The sequence below is a fragment of the Megascapheus bottae genome, chromosome 14 (assembly GCF_031878675.1).
Source record: "Megascapheus bottae isolate mThoBot1 chromosome 14, mThoBot2.hap1, whole genome shotgun sequence".
Taxonomy (NCBI): domain Eukaryota; kingdom Metazoa; phylum Chordata; class Mammalia; order Rodentia; family Geomyidae; genus Megascapheus; species Megascapheus bottae.
This window is the reverse complement of record NC_143522.1, coordinates 22,171,382-22,191,493: the sequence shown is the minus strand read 5'-3', so window position 1 is coordinate 22,191,493 and position 20,112 is coordinate 22,171,382. Positions and strand designations below refer to the sequence as shown.

Sequence of the window (20,112 nt, the reverse complement as noted above, 5' to 3'; positions counted from 1 at the left end):
GCTTTTCCTTATTTACGGTAATACTGATAATTTTTTTTTTTTTTTGCCAGTCTTGGGCTTGAGCTCAGGGCCTGAGCACTGTCCCTGGGCTTTCCTCAAGGCTAGTGTTCTACCCTGAGCCACCACACCATTTCTTTTTCTATGTATGTGGTACTGAGGAATCGAACCTGGGTCTTCATGCATGCTAGGCAGGCACTCTACCACTAGGCCAAACTCCCAGCCCCTAATACTGATAATTCTTATTCCAGAAGATTTCTTCTAAATAAGTTGAATCCACATGAATCCATTCTGCCTTTTTGAGGGTAATTCAGACTTGAAAAGGATATTTCTATGAATTCATATCCATCAGAGAATACAATTTCATGTAGTAAAATGATAGAGGAGTAGGAAGAGGAGAAGCTTAGTACTTTATCTTTAAGATATGACTGTGGCTGGCTGAACTCCCATGGCTCATGCCTGTACTTCTAGCTGCTCAGGGGGCTGACATCTGAAGATAGCGGTTCAAAAGCCAGACCAGGCTTCCTGAAAGTATGTGAGACTCTTATCTCCAGTTAAGGACCTTAAAACTGCAAATGGAGCTGGAGCTGGAACTCAAAGTGGTAGAGTGCTAGCCTTGAGCAAAAATAAAGCTTAGGTATGGGGCCTAGACCCTGAGTTTAAGTCACCTGCCTAGCAAAAAAAAAAAAAAAAAAAAGACTTGACTGGGGCACCTGTGGCTTGTACCAGTGCTCCTAATCCTAGGGATAGCATAGGTGGAGATTAGGAGGATTGCAGCTCCAAGCCAGCCCAGGTCCTCCTACTCCCTACCCCCGCCCCCAAATCTCTGTGGGACTTCATTTCCTCAGTGTGTGTGTGTGTGTGTGTGTGTGTGTGTGTGTGTGTGTGTGTGTGCGCGTGTGCGCGCGCGTGCGCGTGCATGATCATCATCTAAGCTTGGAACCATAGTTCTACTGACAAATCTTGTGCCTAAAGAACATACAACCCTCAGTTCAATCCCCAGTACTGCCCCCACTTCAAAGACCGTAATTTATAAAAATCAAAAAACATTTCACTCAAGAGAACGTATTTCTTATTATTGCTAGTTAAAGCTAAGATTGTAGCAATCCTGTACGGGAGAAAGACCTCAAGAGAAATGTCTGAATTTTATTCTTGTGTCTATAGAGAAATAATATGACTACTAGGTGCACAGTAGGTTTTCAAGAAATGCTTGTCAAGTAGATACATTAATTTATACCTTTCCTACTTGGAGAAACTTTTAAGAATATTCATATTTCTTCTTTGTATTCCTAAGCATATACATGCCATTTCAGAAAATAGAATATAGATTTTTTCTGTAGCCCTTTGGTTTGGATTAATGTATTAAATGCTGGACTTTATTTTTCTAAGTTATTTAATTTGATGCCCTAATATTACTTGATTTTCAGGGCTTACTTACAATAGCGTGGACATTAAAAAAGCAATCATTTTGTTAATAAGAACATAGAAACTTGTTAGCTGTAAGATGGCATAAAACAAAATGGTTCAGTTTACGTTTGAGTTTTAAAACATGCACTTATAGATGATCATTTTTGCAAAACAGTATATTGGAGTGATGAGGATAACACAGAACTCTGGCTTTTTCCGAGTGCATTTTAGTTTTCTTGTTATCTATATATACCTCAGTTTTTGAATTCTTGCGTTTTCTTCTCTTTCATTGTATTTTTTTTTTGCCAGTCCTAGGGCTTGAACTCAAGGCCTTGGCACTGTCCTTGGACTTTCTCAAGGTTAGAGCTGTACCATTTGAGCTACAGCACCACTTCTGCCTTTTTCTATGTGTGTGGTACCAAAGGATCCATACCTAGGTCTTCATGCACACTATGCAAGCACTCTACCATTAGGCCAAACTCCTGGCCCTTCATTGTCTTTCTAAACCCTAACGTACTTACAAAGGCTTTCAGTCTCATTTGATCACTGTTTATTCAGTTAAGCCCAACATCCTCTCTAAGATTTGTGATCTGTAATACCAAAAGTTTTATTATACCAAAACACTGAAATTGCAGGGTGCTTTATAGTAGAATCAGAAGTTTAATCATTTAACTACACTTTATTTGAATTTGTTTTATAATTGCAGGAACGCATGAGATTCTTCTAGTATATGGTAGGTCATTTTTCTTATTTGAATGATGTACTACTTCCAATTCAGCTAATGGGCACAAGTAATATTTTGTTTGGGGATAGGATTGGGGAGGGATTTGGGAAACTAGGTAGAGGCTTCTTTTTTAAATTTTCTTCATTCTCTCTGATTGTTGTTTATTATCTTTAAAGGAGACTAATGTTAGTGTTTATCTCATGTTAGTGTTTATCAGAAATCTTTAGTTTCTCATTCCCCAAATGATTATCTGGCCCTAGGCCTTCCATTCCATAGTGGCTCTGGCTTCTCTCAACTTTCAGTAATCTGAGTGTCCAATATACATCCATTACTACACATTTGGACTTCAGTATTTGTTCATTCTGAAACTGTAAAACAAGAAAGCTTACTTTTTCTTTTGGCTTCTGGCTAACTCTCCAGCCTAGTTCTTGCTACTTTTCCATTGATGCTTCTTGGCAAGACATATTGAATTACTGGCTTTGCTTTGAAAGCATTAGGGTCTTGAGGTTCTGGGCTCCTGGATCTGAAATGCACTTTCTATTACTTTTCCATCTTACTCAAATCAGTAGAAACTGGAAGAGGTAGTATTTGACCTGGTCTTTTTGCCCTCTTTCTTGTTCCTTGTCTTCTGCTTAAGGAGTAGATTTGGGCCATTATATGGTTGCCATGCCTACAGAGTTCATTTTCTTATGCTTACTTTGATGCTGCCTATAAGGTAGATGCTTTGACATTCTATATTTTTTCCTTTGAGGTTGTAGATTGAGTGTTAGCTGCTTTATACTACATAATTACTCTACCAGTGAGTCACTTCTCTAGGACTGTCTCTATTTGGATGCATGAAGTTTGAAAGTTTTTGGCCAGTTGAGGTTTCCTAACCAAAAAGAAGAGACATCAATAGAAAGAACTGTTCAGCAGTTTATATTTGTCTTGTGACATTTTTGTCTTTATACTATGCTATAACAAGAGGCAGGTATCTTTGTAGATATCTTCTAGATAGATACTAGGTAGTCCCTAATTCTTATTAACTCTTAGCAGGAGGAAATAATTTTCTATTCCTGTACAGGCTTTTTCCTAGTTTGATTTGATATAAAATTGTTACCGATTGCATTCTGCATCTGTGTGTGCGTGTGCATGTGCGTGTGCTTGTGCATGCACACATGCATGCCATTCCTAGATCTCAAACTCAGGGCCTGAGCTCTGTCCCTGAGCTTTTGTGCTCAAGACCAATGTTCTACTGAAATCCAAGATCTCAGTTTCCTCAATAGCTAGAATTACAAGCATTAACCACTAGCACCTGGCTCTGTATCTTTTATATATGAGCAATTCTTTTTTCCCACTTGGTTCAGATCATAATTCTACTTTGTCAGTCATGGGGCTTGAACTTGGGACCTGCGCACTGTCCTGAACTCAAGGCTATTGCTTCACTATTTTGAGCCACAGTGCCACTTCCAGTTTCCTGGTGGGTAATTGGAGATAAAAGACTCGGACTTTCATGCCTAGGCTGGCTTTGAATCATGATCTTCAGATCTCAGTCCCCTGAATAGCTAGGATTACAGGTGTGAGCCACCACTGACCACCATAATTCTACTTCCTTAAAGCTATTTTTTATTTATTTTTACTTCGAATTTTTTTGTTTATGTGGTACCAAGGAATTGAACCCAGGGCCTCATGCATGCTAGGCATGCACTACCATTAAGCTATATTCCTAGCCCTTTAAAGCTTTAACTGGGTTTTAGATAGCGTTACTCAGTTGGACAAATAAAGTGTATGGGTTCTTGAAGCTGTTATAGTATATTAAATTAATAGTAATGATGCTGATGATATAAAACTTTTATGTGACATATGTCAGGAAGCTCTTCTAATTCCTTCGTAATGCTAATTTTTATATTATCCCTGTGGTGTATTATCCCCATTTAATGAGTGAGGAAAATAGGGCTCTGAGAGGTTACATAGCTAACTATCCAAAGCCCACCAGCTAATCAGGCCAGTCTGATGCCAGAATTTATGTGCTAACCTGCACTCTGCTAAGCTTAAAAAAGAAAGAAAGAAAAAAAACCTGATAGTAAATATTTCAAGCTTTGTGGACCATATGGTTTTTGTTGTAGCGATTCATCCTGCACTGTGGCTTCAAAGCAATCATAGCCAGTGTGAAGAAATGAGTGTGGCTGTATTCCAGAAAAACATAAGTTGTGAAAACAGGATATAGTCAGAAATTGGCATGATGGTTGTAGATTCCCTAAACCAATAATCCTCCAAGAATTTATCCCTCACATTTTCCCTGTACTTTCTTCAACTCATTAGTTATTTAGAAGTAACTGTTATTGTCATTTTCAAATATTTGAAGAATTTTCTGGATAATGTCCTTGTTAATTCCTTATTTGATTCTGATATTGTCAGGGAACATACAAATGACAGAATAACCAGTTAAATGAAATTTTAGATAAGAATGTTTTATTTACAGATTTACCATTTGAGGATTCTTGCTTATATGTGTAAAAATAAGTTTCTATTTAGTATCATTTTCCTTCTGTCTGAAAAAAACTTCGATTATTGTATCTTGTATGCAGTCTTGCTGACAAGCCATCTTCCTAGTTCAGCTTCCAAGGAGCTCAGACTATATGTGTGTGTCCCTCTATTTACCAGCTTTTGTTTGCTTTGGGGGGGCAGGGAATGTTTTGACTTTTCAAAAGGTACTTTTGTTAAGAATATAGTTTCAGGTGACTTCTCCGCTCCCTCATCCTTTAACATTGTAAAGAGATTTTCCACTGTCTTTTGACTTACATTGCTCTAGATGAGACCACTGGATAGTTAATTTTTTTTGTACTACTAGATTTGAACTCATACTAGGCAAATGCTCTACTACTTAATGTATACCTCCATCTATAGGATAATTTTTTTATATTTGTTCTTTCATACAAAAAAATTCTTTTCTGACTGCTTTTAGAATGTTTTTCTTTAACAGTGGACTTAGTACACTAAAACCCAGTTCAATAATTATGTGTCTTAACATATGGTTTTTCTATGTGGATGATTATTCTGCCTGAGATTTGTTTAACATGTTTATGGATTTATTTTAATCAAATTTAGAATGTTTTCAGTTATTATGTCTAATAATAACCCTTTTTCCCTCTGTCTTTTTTTTTTTTGAGCTACTTTTTGCTTGGATATCCTCAAACCACTAACCTCCAGATCACAGCCTCTTGAGTGGTTAGGATCATAAGATCTAGTCACTGGCTCCTGATTTATGTCTCTCTTTATCTTTTTGTCTGAGCATTTTTATTTTAACTGGTTATATAGTCCACATTTCATTATCTGTATATTTTCTATATCTATTTCTATTGACTTGATTCCTTCCACCCTTGTAATTGGCATTATATTTTTAAACATGCCAGTATTGTTTTATTAGATATTGAACACTAAACATACTATATTTTGAATATGTATTTTCTTAATCCCTTTAAAACAACATTTGTCTGACATGTGGCAGATCACTGACTACTGATCTTCACTAATCAGACCAGTCCTTACGAAAAACTTGATTTGAAGTCTTGGCTAGAATAGTACCTTTCACATTTTTTTTTCCAGTCCTGGGACTTAAACTCAGGGACTGGGCACTGTCTTTGGACTTTCTAAAGGCTAGCACTCTCTCTACCAGTTGAACCTCAGCACCACTTGCAGCTTTTTCTGAGTATGTGGTACCAAAGAATCAAACCCAGGGCTTCATGCATGCTAAGCAGGCATTCTACCACTAGGCCATGATCCTGGCCCACCTTTCACATTTTTTAACCCTCTTTCATTCATCCTGTTTCATTTTATCAACTGTCTTTCATCTCCCAGTGTTATTTAACCTGATGTGTTATTTAACTCTTCCACTGAGATTTATTTATTTTGCTTGTGCTCTTCCGCCCTCCCCCCTCTCTCAGGTTATGGGGCTTATGGGACTTGAACTCTGCCTGGACGGCTGTCTCTGAGCTCTTCAGCTCAAGGCTACCACCTTACCCTTGAGCCAAGCACCACTTTCCCATTTTCTAGCAGTTAATTGGAGATGAGTCTTTGTGCCCTGTGTGGCTTTGAACCTTGATCTCCAGATCTCAGCCTCCTGGGTAGCTAGGATTATAGGCATGAGCCACAAGCACCAGGCTCTCTCTCTTTTTTTGTGTGGGTACTGGAACTTGAACTTATGGTCTGGGTGCTGTCCCTTAGCTTTTTCACTCAAAGCTAGTGCTCTACCACTTGAGCCATATCTCCACTTCTGACTTTTTAAGTGTGTTAATTGGAGGTAAGAGTCTCAAAGATTTTCCTGCTGTGACTGGCTTCGAATTGCAGTGCTTACATCTCAGCGACCTGTGTAGCCAGGATTACCGACCTAAGTCACTAGCACCTGGCCTTATGTTTGTTTTTATTGAATTTCTTCCATATAGAAATTCTTTGAGGAAAGAATTGAAAGTTGCATTCTCTTATATGGATTTATATTTGCCTATATACATATTGTTGGAATTGCTTGAAAGTACAACCATTCCATAGGATCACCGAGTGAAGTTTCCTGCTTGAAAAGTCAATATTAGTGTGAATTTAGGTTTTATGACAATGTAAATATTCTTCTAGTTACAGATGTTCAGGGAGAATCCCCACCCCCTTTCCCGACTTGCTCTTCATGCATTGCTCCCTTTCTTAATAAAGAGAGTGTTCCTCATTGTACCTTGTTCGGAGAGCTTTACTACTGTAGAGGTCTAGATGTAAGTCAGGTACTTATCTTGGTAAGCACTAGACTTTATCTCCAATCCCCTTTGCTCTACAATACAAAAATCAGGAGTTCCAGGATTCATTTGACACCTTTAGAGTAGATGTAGGCTATCTGTTAACTTCCAGGATTCCCGTTGAGAACCTGGTTTTGTTCTTATTCTTGATTTCTTAAGCCTCTAGGCAATGTGATTTAAAATTCTTTTTTTATATTTTATCTAGAATGCTTAATTGGGTTGGAATCACCTGTAGGATATTTTTCTAATCCTGCTATTAGAAATAGAAGTCATTCTTCTATTTCTTAGCGTGAAAAAATATATATCTATGCACAAATACTAACATAAAATAGATCTACTTTCCTTCTGTGGGATCTACGAGATGTAAGTTTTGATGTTTGTAAAACTCACTAGGTAGAATTTGTGTGCCAATTATAATTTGGTGGTTCTTTGATTTGTTTGTCTTTTTATTCCCTCCTGGACTTTTGGACATTATCCAGCGCTTAGTTTCAGTTGGACTCGATTCAAAGAATGCAGTTTGTGTTTGGGACTGGAAAAGGGGGAAAATGTTGTCCATGGCTCCTGGTCATACAGATAGGGTAAGTATTCTCTTTAGGATGTCTAATGATATTGGATTAAAAAAAGGCTAAAGGAGAGTTCAGGATATTGTATTCTTCAGTGTCTTCTTGCTGCCATATATATATATATATATATATATATATATACACTATAGTTAATTAAAATTATATCATTTTGGGGAAAGAAAGAGAGTATAGAATTCCTACTAATAGTTATGGAGTTCCTTTATTGGCAATGAGAAGTTCTAAAACTGTAGTCATTACAATTCAGTGAGTGTACCAAGAAGCACTGGAATTTCACAAGTTTTAGAGTATGTGAATCATATCTCAATAAAGCTGTACAGTTGTACATGCCTATAAAATCTTAGTGTGTATAATAGGACTCAAAAATATGGTTCAATATGTAATGTTAGAATAAAACTTTTAACTCACTATTTGCTTTTGGAAAAGCTATGCAGGTTTTTTTAATTTTTAATTTTTAATTTTATTGTCAGGGTGATGCATAGAGGGGTTACAGTTACATTCATAAGGTAGTGAGTACATTACTTCTTGAACATTCTTACCCCTTCTATGTTTTTCTCCCATTTTTCTTCCCCCCACTCCCTCCCAAGTTGTAATGTTTATTTCCAATATATTATCTTGTGTATATATAGTAAGAAGGTACCAAAGTCAGTTACAACAACAGAAGATAAACCATAACTGAAACAACAACAACAGGGAAAAAAAATGAGTAAAGAAATAACTTCACATGGTACATTAAAAACAACAACCACATTAAAAACAACAACCACATCTCATAGAGGCTGCGTGTAGTGAACTGCAGTTTTTTAAACAGATTTATTGAAATATAATTGATTTGTAAAGAACTATTTAGTGTTTGATTTGTACCATTTGATATATACAAATACCTAGTATTCAAGTATCAGTTTTTAAGTTAAGTGATTTTTGTCTAGGGTCTGTTAAGTTTGGTTTACTACTAATATGTTGCATATATGTTAGTTAAGGTGAACATTGATATGGCTTGTGTGAACTTAAATTTATTACTGTGGGTTAGAGTTGTTACTATGTGGTAGAGTGCTTGCCTAGTATATACAAGGCCCTATGTTCAATCCCCAATACTGAAAAATAAATAAATATTAAACTTTTGCACTGTAGGTAAATTAAAAATGAATAAAATAAAGAAAGAAGGTGTAACTAAATTTTCAGAGGCCTAACATGTTTTATTTTAGAAGCATGTAAAATATATATTCCTTATTCTAATACCTAGACTACTAATTAAAATAATTCTTTCATAGCTAGTTTTTTTTTGTTTTTGTTTTTTTTGCCAGTCGTGGGCTTGAGTTCCGGGCCTGAACACTGTCTTTGGACTTTCTCAAGGCTAGAGCTCTACCACTTGAGCCTCAGCACCACTTCCAGCTTTTTTTTTCTATGTATGTGGTACCGAGGTATCGAACCCAGGTCTTTGTGCATGCTAGGCAAACACTCTATCAACTAGGCCAAACTCCCGGCCCCTCGCAGCTATTTTTTAAATTAAATATTGTGCCACTTTAATAAACATTAGGAAATATCATAAAATATATAATTTTATTTGTTGAAATGAAAAATTCTGTTTTATAAGAATCCATGAATCCATAAATGCTGTAAAAAAACATGTCAATTTATTTGCATTTTTAAAGAAAATACTTGATTTTTAGCATAGTCATGAAGGATCCTGTTACCATACTAATACATATAGCACATAATATGTAACATATTTTATTGACAACTGTATGTCCTTATTTACTTAGATCAAAGTACTTTACATATTACTACTAATTATAAAAACAATATCAATACAATGTTACTTTTGATTTAATTTTATTGTCAAGGTGATAGACAGAGGGGTTACAGTTACATACACAAGTACATTTCTGGTTGAACATTTTTCTCCCATTTTTTCCCTTTCCCTCCATCTTCCCCTCCAAGTTGTAATGTTCAAGTCCAACATACTGTCTTAGGAGTATTGCTGTTGCATTGGTTCACTCTTTATCCTTTGTCTCACCATTCAAATAGACGTGTCTATAAGATACAGGGTAACAAAATCAAATACAGTGACAACTGGTGATAAAAAGGGGAAAAAGAAAAGAAAAGAAAGGTAACTTCATACAATACATTACAAACAACAGTAACAAAAAAAACCCTCTTGTTTCTATATCTTGGAGTTCATTTCACTTAGTGTCATGATCATATATACTTACGGTCATATTGAGCTATTGAGCTATTGTGATCCTCTTGGAGGACTATCCTAGACATACACAAATGAGAGAAACTGGAGTCTGTGTTTCTTTGGAGTATTTTTGTGGATTGTATTTTAAAGTTCATATACATATATGTGTGTATATATAAATATATATATATATATATTTTTTTTTTTGGTCAGTTGTGAAGCTTGAACTCTGGGTCTGGGTAATATCCCTGAGCTCTTTAGCTCAAGGCTATCACTTTGCCATTTGAGCCACATTGCCACTTCTGGTTTTCTGGTCTCACAGACTTTAGTGCCCTGGCTGGTTTGGGATTGCAGTCCTCAGATCTCAGCCTCCTGAATACCTAAGATTACAAACATGAGCCACCTGCGCCTGGCAAAGTTGATATATTTTTATATGACCTGTATTATTAGTTAAACATCAATTGGAAAAGGTATTCTCATAAGGATATAACTGAAAATTTTTAGACGTATAAGCATCATAAGTTAAAGCATACAAGGGTCCAAGAAACGTAGTGATGGTAGACTAAGTCAGTTATTTAAAAAATTTTTGTCTTTTATTAATTTATTATGTGTTTCTAATGCATATTTTATTTCATTTGTAGCAAAAATATTTTGTATATATTTAGAATTTATAGGATATAATATATGAACAAAACCTGGACCCTCTGAAATTTAAGTATGTATAAATTAATTTTAGTTGCCTCATATAGAGTAATAAAAGGAAAATATTAGTGTGAGATAAATGTCTGAAATTTTTATGAAAGTAAATGTTTGTGTAGAAAACTATAGAAATATTCTTAATTTTTAACTATATATTTAAAAAATTTTTACCTCTATAAAATTATGCAGTATTTGCCTATGGCTTAATTATGTTAAACTATTATTATTTATGAGCCACGTTATTTTTTAAAAAAATTAAAATGCTAGGTACCAGTAGCTCATGCCTATAATCCTACTTAGGATGCTAAGATCAAAGGATTATGGTTTTGAAGCCCTCCTGAGCAGGAGAGTCTGTGAGATTCTTACCTCCAATCAGCCACCAAAAAGCCAGAAGTGGAGCTGTGACTCCAGTGGTAATGTGCTAGCCTTCAGCACAAAAGTTCAGGAATAGCAGGCCTTTCATTTAAGACACAGGACTACCTAACACACAGAGAAAAAAAATTAAAGTTAGCTGGGTACTAGTGGTTTATACATATAAACCTAGCAAGTCACGTAGCCGAGACCTGGAAGTCCTGGTTTGGAACCAGCCTGGCCAAAAAAGTATAAGAGACTCCCTCTCCAACTAGCCAGCAAAAAAGTAAGACTGGCTCAGGAGGTAGAGCACTAGCTATAAGCAAATAAACTATTGTGTGTGTGTGGGAGTGGAGGGGCTCGAGGGGTGGGAAGTGGGCATGATAGAGCAAGGCATATTGATTCATACCATGTTGCTGAGAAAGGAGGACTTTGAGTTTGAAGCCACCATGTGCTATTTAGTAGTACCCTGCCTAAAAATAAATAAACAGTATCAGTTTTTAATTTACTCTTTATGAAGTTAAAACTAATAAATAGCTTTTATTCCTTATCATGTGTTTTCATATTTACTTTTTCTTACGTGAGTTTGTAATTGGGATTCTAGTTATCATATATTGATATTGCCTTCATTTTGATAGATGGAGGTGTGGACCACTTGCTCTTTTTGACATAATTCTTAAGTGATGTTGGAAATAAATATTTTAACAATGAGTCTGATTTATTTACAGATATTTGATATTTCTTGGGATTTGTACCAGCCAAATAAACTTGTCAGCTGTGGTGTAAAACATATCAAGGTACTAGAATGGTCTTGTTTTTTATAATAGTATATTTATTATATTATATTTAAATAATAGTATATATTTATAATATATTTGTATATTATATAATATATAATATAGTTTATATTATACTATGCCATATTATATAGTATATTATATTTAGTTTTTTGTACATATCATACTATTAACAATTCAAGGTAGTTTCAGAATGTTGACAGTTCTTAGTTTTTAAAATGTTAACTTTTTAATGTTCTTGTGTTCGTCTAACAAATATTATTGTGTAGTCATTTTGGGACAGTATAAGGGAGGGATATAAATGTGAATTGGGAATTGAACAACTTCTGTGCATAAAGGGTTTTGTAGTCTGATGAGGTAGGATTCATTGTGTTCATCTTTTTTCTTCGTATTTCTGTTACAAATGAAGTCTAAGAATAAGAAGCAAAGTCACCTAAGAAGTTTTTTATTCATAGAGCTACAGTGGAGTTGAAGAAGCAAAATTGATAGAGTTGGTCCTGCTGTTTATTAGATACTTAACCTGAATGAGCCATCTAACACCCTTTGAGCTTTCTTTTCATGTCTTGATACTATGCTTGCTCTTACCATTCTCAGGGTTAATTACAAATGTAGCATATTTTAAGTGCTTATTGTTACAGTGTTCTGTATAGGATAGCTTTCTGAAAGTACTGGAGTTTTTTCCTTTTTCTCATTGTGTGTCTTCTCATTTGCCTTCAACATTGGTAACCACTATTTACTTTGTGTATGCAAATTCTGTAGTATTTTCTTATCCTTCAGGTTTTAAAACCCTCAAAGTCAGTGAGAATATTCTTTTCTTTTTTGCCAGTTCTGGAGCTTGAACTCAGGGTCTGAGCACTGTCCTTGGGTTTTCTCAGGGCTAAGGCTCTACTACTTGAGCCTCAGTACTACCACTTCTGGCTTTTTTCTATGTATGTGGTACCGAGGAATTGAATTGTGGTCTTCCTGCATGCTAGGCAAGCAGTCTACCACTAGGCCAAACTCCCAGTCCAATAGTGAAGGCTTTTTGTCAGTACATAATTTAAACATTGTTCAGATAGAGAATCATGCCTTCAGTCTAGTTTTTTTCCTAATTGGAAATGGAGTGTCATGTATTTACAGGCCTCTGTTCCCTGTGCCTGATTATTTAAAACAAAAACAAAAACATATATATAGTTTTTTAGGTTCTGGTGCTGGAACTCAGGGCCTGGGCACTGACGCTGAGCTTTTGCTCAAAGATGGTACTGTAACACTTAAGCATCAGTGCTGCTTCTGGCTTTTTCGGAGTAATATATTGGAGATAAGAGTCCCATGGACTTTTCTGCCCAGGATGGTTTTAAATCCTGATCCTCAGATGTTAGCTTCCTGAGAACTAAGAATTACCGGCATGAGCAACCAGCACCTGGCATCAATATATATATATATATATATTTTTGGTCACTTGTGAGACTTGAACTCTAGGCCTGGGTGTTGTCCCTGAGCTTGTCAGCTCGAGGCCTACCTGTTGAACCACAGCACCATTTCTGGTTTTCTGGTGATAAACTGGAGATAAGAATGTCATGGACTTTAGTGCCGGGGCTGGCTTTGAACTGTGATCCTCAGGTCTCAGCCCCCTCAGTAATTTGGATCATAGGCATGTGCCATTGCACCCAGCTCAAACCATATTTTTTTGTGAGCCACATTTTCTATTTCCTCTGATAGTCAATCAGAGGTGAAAGAAAAAATTGTAGTCATCTTTTGCAGCAATACATATAACGGAACTGAGTTCCAAAGATGATCTAAAACTGTACTGTTCAGTACAGTAGCCACTAGCTACATATAGCTATTTAAATAGGAATTAAAGTTAGATTTAAAATTCATTTCTATGCACCTTTTGTTATTCTGTCTGTCTGTCTGTCTGTCTAGCTATCTATCCATTCATCCATCCACCTACCTATAATCTATAGATAGATAATTTTCACTGAAAATTCTGTTGGATGGTATTGACCTAGATTCTTAACTCCTGTTGAGTATCAAAAGCATTTGGAAATCTCAGCTTAATTCCTCAAAGATTCTTCCTCAATTATTATCGCAGTTAAGGAAATTTTGTAATTCCTCTTACTTGATCCTAAAATGAAGTCAAGTTTGAGAATCAATGATATAAGAGAAAATAATAGATTCAGATTAGCACTTGTGGAAAAGAAGAGACTATCTGTTCTTATGCAAATTATATCACTGTTAAGTTTAAAATTTTTACACATTAAACCCCTCAGATACTTGAATGGACAAGTATCATAGTTTTTAGTTCTTTAGGCATCAAGCCTTAAAATGCAAGTATGTATAGCCAGGCCCGGTGGCTCACGCCTACAATCCTCACTACTCAGGAGGCTGAAATCTGATGATCGCTGTTCAAAGGAAGCCTGGGCACTAAAGACCAAGAGATTTATCTCCAGCTAATCACTAGAAAACCGAAATGGTGCTGTGGCTCAAGGGATTGGGCAGTAGCCTTGAGCTGAAGAGCTCAGGGACAGCACCCACGCCCAGAGTTCAAGCTACCATGACTGGCACACAAAAAAAGCAAGTATTTAATTTTGAAGAACTGTTACTTTTTATGGTAGTTTAAAGTTAAATTAGTCTGTGGGCCTACTTTCTTCATACAGAACTATTTTGCGTATCGGCCTCCACTGTGCTACATTAAAGAGTTTTTCCTCCTCTACAAAATTTAGTGGAATCCAAATAATATAGTAAAAATTCTGGTCATGAAGATTCATGTATGATTTTTATCTCTACAACAAGATTAAGTCATTATAAATGGGTTGCTATCTTACTATGGGTTTTTTTTTGCTGTTGTTCTTGGTCTTTGTTTTTGTTTTTCTAATTGTGGGGGCTTGAACTCAAGGCCTGGGTGCTGTCCCCGAACTTTTGTTCTTAAGGTCAGAACGCTACCACTTTGAGCCACAGGTCCACTTCTAGTTTTCTGGTGATTTATTGGAGAGTCTCACAGACTTTCCTGACCAGGCTGCCTTCCAACTGTAAACTGCAAATCTCAGCCTCCTGAGTAGCTAAGATTACAAGCATGAGCCAGCAGTGCTATCTTGTTTTTTAAGATTTATAAATAGAAGAATTGTTCAATTTTGAAATGATGATGAGAGTAACATACAGTCTTTCCCCATCTTTATTATTTCTATCAGTGATTGAATATTAGATTTGGCCCTTTTCCTATTAGTGCATGATGTTGTGTCTTCATTCTCATTGCTAGCTCTTATTCCCATTTTTTTCCCCTGAAGTACCTTATTAAACTTACTCATTTCCAACTTTGTACCTAAGTTCCATATAGACTTTTAGAACAAGATACGGAAGGTATATGTCTTTTTTAAAAAAACTAGCAAAGTCTTTATTCTTACAGATAAAGATTGAAGCACAGTGATTTATTTGCTATACCATAGCTTTTGACAGCACTAGGATGAGGATGTGAATACTGAAGGCTATTGTATCATAAGGCAATTACCTAGATAACTTCTGGCTGCTGCTAGCATCCAAGTATTGGAAATGCTCTACTTTTTAAGCTTTATTTTTTAATTGACTGTTTTATATTCCTTTTAGTTCTGGAGTTTATGTGGAAATGCTCTGACCCCAAAACGAGGTGTCTTTGGTAAAACGGGTGACCTTCAGACAATCTTGTGCCTCGCCTGTGCACGGGATGAATTAACGTATTCTGGTGCACTCAGTGGGGATATATATGTTTGGAAAGGAGTTAATCTTATACGAACAATACAAGGAGCCCATACTGTAAGTACATTTTGACACTACAAATTCTTAAGTTGTAACTACTTAACTTTCTTACAACAGAAGAACATACTGTTTCTAATCAGTTAAGTGCTCAAGACCAGCACTCTGCCACTTGAACCACCACTCCAGTTATGGCTTTTTCTGTGTATGTGGAATTGAACCCAGGGCTTCATGAATGCTAGGCGAACACTTTACCACTAGGCTATGCTCCCGGCCCCCCAAATTTTATTTATTTGTTTGTTTTTTTGTTTATTTCCAATCCTCGGCTTTTGCTCAGGGCCTGAGCATTATTCTTGGGTTTTCTCAAGACTAGAAACCTACCACTTGAGCAACAGCACCATTTCCTGCTTTTTCTGTGTGTATGGTACTAAGGAATCAAACCCAGGTCTTTGTTTAGGCTAGGCATGCATTCTACCACTAGGCCAAATTCCTGGCCCCCCAAATTTTATTTTTGCATGTAGAATTTTCCTCTATAATTCAGTTTGTTTTCCACCAGTCCTGGAGCTTGAACTCAGGATCTGGACACTGTCCTTAAGCCTTCTCTAGGCTAATGCTCTACCACTTGAGTCACAGCACCATTTCCAACTTTTTCTGTGGTACTGAGGAATTGAACCCAGAGCTTTGTGCGTGCTAGGTAAGTAGTTTACCACTAGGCCACACTCCCAGCCCTCTATAGTTTCATTTTATATGTCCTGTAAAATTTAACTTTGTTTTCTTTTGTGTTAGGTCTTTGTCATTACCTACCACCTTAATTATATACTAAGTTCCTAAATTTATTTCTAGATTTTCTTTTCTGTTTTCTGAATGTTTTGCTTATTTTTATATCATATATGAATATTGCTAAATAGATTTTTAATTTTGTATAACAAATATTCTTCAGAAGTTTATATTGTTAAATTACTTGTTTCTTCATCTAGGCAGGAATTTTTACCATGAATGCCTGTGAAGAAGGATTTGCTACTGGTGGCCGAGATGGCTGTATTCGTCTTTGGGACTTAACTTTTAAACCAATTACTGTGATTGATCTCAGGGAAACAGAACAGGGATACAAAGGTAATAATGAAATAAATGCTTCAGTATGGGGCAAATTCTTGATAAACCAAGAATTGTTATTTCAGTAAACATGCATGTTTTGTAAGAATATATACAAGTTTGATTTACCTCTATACACTGTAATCCTAGCTACTTAGAAGGCTGAGATCTGCAGATCAAGGTTCAAAGCCAGCCCAGGCATGAAAGAACCTGACTCTTATCTCCAGTTAAACTCTAGAAAAACGGAAAGTGTGGCTTGGCTCAAGGGTAGGGTGGTAGCCTTGAGCTGAAGAACTCAGGGACAGTGCCCAGGCCCAGGGGTAAGGTGGTAGCCTTGACCAGAAGTGCTCAGAGACAGCAAGCACCCAAGCCAAGATCAAGCCCCATTAACACATACAAAAAAAGAAAAAGAAAGAAGAAAGAAAAGAAAAAAGAGAAATATTCCACATAGAAAACAATATGGATCATTAGAGAAACTGAGATTATGAATCAAAGATTTGGGTTATTTTCTTCTATTTCACATTCATGATATAAAAGGTACAAAAATGAAGCCAGGTGCTGGTGACTCATGCAGAATTTTAGATACTGAGGAGGCTGAGAGTCTCAGTTCAAAGCCAGTCCTGGCAAGAAAGTCCATCAGACGTTTATCTCCAAAAGCCACCCCATAAAATCTGAAGTGCAGCTGTGACTCTAGTAGTAGAACACTAGCCACAGGAACAGTGTGAGGATGAGTGTGCATGCACTTTTACACACTCATGCACACATGCAAAAATTGATTTCCAATGAGAAAGATTGGCATTATGTTACCAGATTGATACTAAAAACAATTTTAATATTGATATTAAATGTACTTTTTATAGGTTTGTCTGTGAGAAGTGTTTGCTGGAGAGGTGACCACATTTTAGTTGGAACACAAGACAGTGAAATTTTTGAAATTGTGGTACATGAAAGAAACAAACCTTTCCTAATTATGCAAGGGCATTGTGAAGGTGAACTTTGGGCACTTGCTGTACATCCCACTAAACCTTTGGCTGTGACTGGAAGTGATGACCGTTCAGTCAGGTAATCAAGTACAATTTACTTCACAAAGTAATTCAAAAGGCTGAGATTGGTCCTTAGAAACACTTAGAACTTAAAAAAATACTTAGATGTAAGTATGCTGTAGCTTAGAATATATCAAATGAACATAAAAGAAACTTAAAAATTAATAGAATTGCTGGGCATTGGTGGCTTACTAGCCACTCAGGAAGCTAAGATCTGAGGATCATAGTTTGAAGCCAGCCCTGGCAGGAAAGTCCAGGAGACTTCTATCTTCAGTTAACCACCAAAAAGCCAGAAGTAGACGTTTAGCTGAACTGGTAAAGCACCAGCTTAGAGTGAAAAAAATCTAAGAAAGAATGCCTGAGTTTAAAAAAAAAGAGATTATTGCTTTAAACAAAAAATTTAAATAAAGAAAATTTAAGACTTATTATTAACTGTTCTTCTCAAATTTTAAATTAAATGTTGCAGGATTTGGAGCCTAGTAGATCATGCATTAATAGCAAGGTGTAATATGGAAGAACCAATTCGCTGTGCAGCTATAAATGTAGATGGAATCCATCTTGCCCTTGGAATGAAGGATGGCTCATTCACTGTACTTAGAGTCAGGTATGGTATTAGGGTAGAAATAGAAACAGTAATTTTCTGTTACGCATTTAACATGTATAATTTTCATTGGTTTACCCATTCATCATTTTTCCCATTTTGTATTAATATGTTTCAGATATTAGCTTCATTAAATATTTACAAGTTTTATTAGAAAACTAAACTCAGAAGCTTTGGTTTGGGGAGTTAAAAGTGATTCATAGATAACTAGCTATACTTTTGAGCTATACATTTGTGTCATGACTTTTCTTTCCTGCCACTGAACATGAGGCTATGAAAAATAGGTCCATAGTATTTTGTTGTTGATTGTGTATTAACACATTGAAAACAATTCTTGCATTAGAGGTGGGAGTCTCATAGTTTTTCTGCTTGAGCTGGAGGCTGGGTTCAAACCAAGATCCTTAAATCTTAGCCTCTTGAGTAGCTAGGATTACCAACACCGAGCTCCTTCTCTCCACTTTTAGACTTGGAGAGCATCTCAGTTTTTGGGTTGGTTTTTTTTTTTTTTGGTTTTGGTTGTGGGGCTTGGACTCTCAGCCTGGGTGTAGTCTCTGAGCTCTTCAGGTCAAGACTACTGCCCGACCCCTTGAGCCACAGCACCACTTCTGGTTTTTCCAGTGGTTAATTGGAGATAAGATTCTCAGGGACTTTAGTGCCTAGGCTGGCTTTGAACCTTGATCCTCAGATGTCAGCCTCCTTAGTAGCTTGGATTACAGATGTGACCTACCTCAAATTTTATTCTCAAACTGAATTCTACCCTTCCTTGGTTCCTTCTTATCTTTAATCTAGTCTTACTCTTCTTTCAGTACTTTTCCTTCTTTTTATCTTGTTTTTTTTCTTTGAAGTACTGGAATTTGAACTCAGCCCTCATATTTGCTGGTGCTTGTATCACTTGTGATACCTTTGGTCCTGCTTGCTAGTTTTTGTGGAGTTGGAGCCTAGCAAATTTTTCTTTCCAAATTGGCATGGTCTCTAAGGGAAGAATTTGTGTTCTGTTAAGTTGTATATGGTGGTACATATCTGTAATATCAGTACTGGGGAGATTGAGACAAGAGCATCTAGAATTTGAGGCCAGCTGTGGATACATAGTGAGTTTAAGGTCACTAACCTGAAGTATATAATGAAAGCCTGTCTCAGTTAAAAAAAAAAAGGTCAAAGAGGTTGAAATAGAAAAACATAGTAGTGAGAAAAGATGAATAAAAATAACTAGTGCTAAGTAAATAAAGCTATATATTCAGACATATTATTGAAGTAATAAGTTATTTCATAAAGGAACAATTTTTATGATCCAAAATTACATTCATTATAACAGCTTGTTTGAAAAATTATAGTGTTTATTAGTAAATTCAATGTTTACAAAGAAATTTTATCACAAAAACCTTTGAGTTTGTTTCATTTTATTCTCTGAGTCTGGAAGTAGTCTAATGTACTTAAGACCAAAGTAATTTATAAACTGAAATTTATCATTCTTTTCTACTTCTTTTTTTTTTTTTCCAGTCCTGGTTTGAACTCAGGGCTTGAGCACTGTCCTTGGACTTTCTCAAGGCTAGAGCTCTACCACTTGTGCCACAGCATCACTTCCAGTTTTTTCTACGTTTTGTGGTACCAAGAAATTGAACCTGGGTTTTCATGCATTCTAGGCGAGCACTCTACCACCACTAGGCCAAATTCATGGCTCAAGAGAAACATTTCTTGGAGCTTTACCACTTGAGCTACAGCACCACTTCTGGCTTTTTTTTTTTTTTTTTTTGCCAGTCCTGGGCTCAGGCTCAGGGCCTGAGCACTGTCCCCGGATTTTCTCAAGACTAGGGCTCTACCACTTGAGCCACATCACCACTTCTGGCTTTTTGCTATGTATATGGTACCGAGTAATCGAACCCGGGTCTTCATGCATGCTAGGCAAGCACTCTACCACTAGGCCAAACTCCCCGTCCCCACTTCTGGCTTTTTCTCTTCTCTTCTTTTTTTTTTTTTTTTTTGCCAGTCCTGGGCTTGAGCTCAGGGCCTGAGCACTGTCCTTGGACTTTCCCAAGGCTAGAGCTCTACCACTTGAGCCTCAGCACCACTTCCGGCTTTTTTCTATGTATGTGGTACCGAGGAATTGAACCCGGGTCTTCATGCATGCTAGGCAAGCACTAGGCCAAACTCCCAGCCCCTTCTCTTCTCTTCTTTTCTT

The 20,112-nt window shown here is 36.5% G+C and overlaps 1 protein-coding gene across 4 annotated transcripts in view; it reads left to right on the top strand.

The window, feature by feature from the left end:
- Eml5 (EMAP like 5) overlaps positions 1 to 20,112 on the top strand; it is a 102,694-nt gene that overhangs the window by 11,307 nt on the left and 71,275 nt on the right. For all 4 annotated transcript variants that reach the window (XM_090344675.1, XM_090344676.1, XM_090344674.1 and 1 more), the window contains exons 3-8: positions 7,365 to 7,463; positions 11,427 to 11,495; positions 15,075 to 15,260; positions 16,178 to 16,313; positions 17,153 to 17,354; positions 17,802 to 17,939. In XM_090344675.1, the coding sequence (XP_090200801.1) occupies positions 7,365 to 7,463; positions 11,427 to 11,495; positions 15,075 to 15,260; positions 16,178 to 16,313; positions 17,153 to 17,354; positions 17,802 to 17,939 (830 nt within the window). The remainder of the gene's footprint in view (positions 1 to 7,364; positions 7,464 to 11,426; positions 11,496 to 15,074; positions 15,261 to 16,177; positions 16,314 to 17,152; positions 17,355 to 17,801; positions 17,940 to 20,112) is intronic.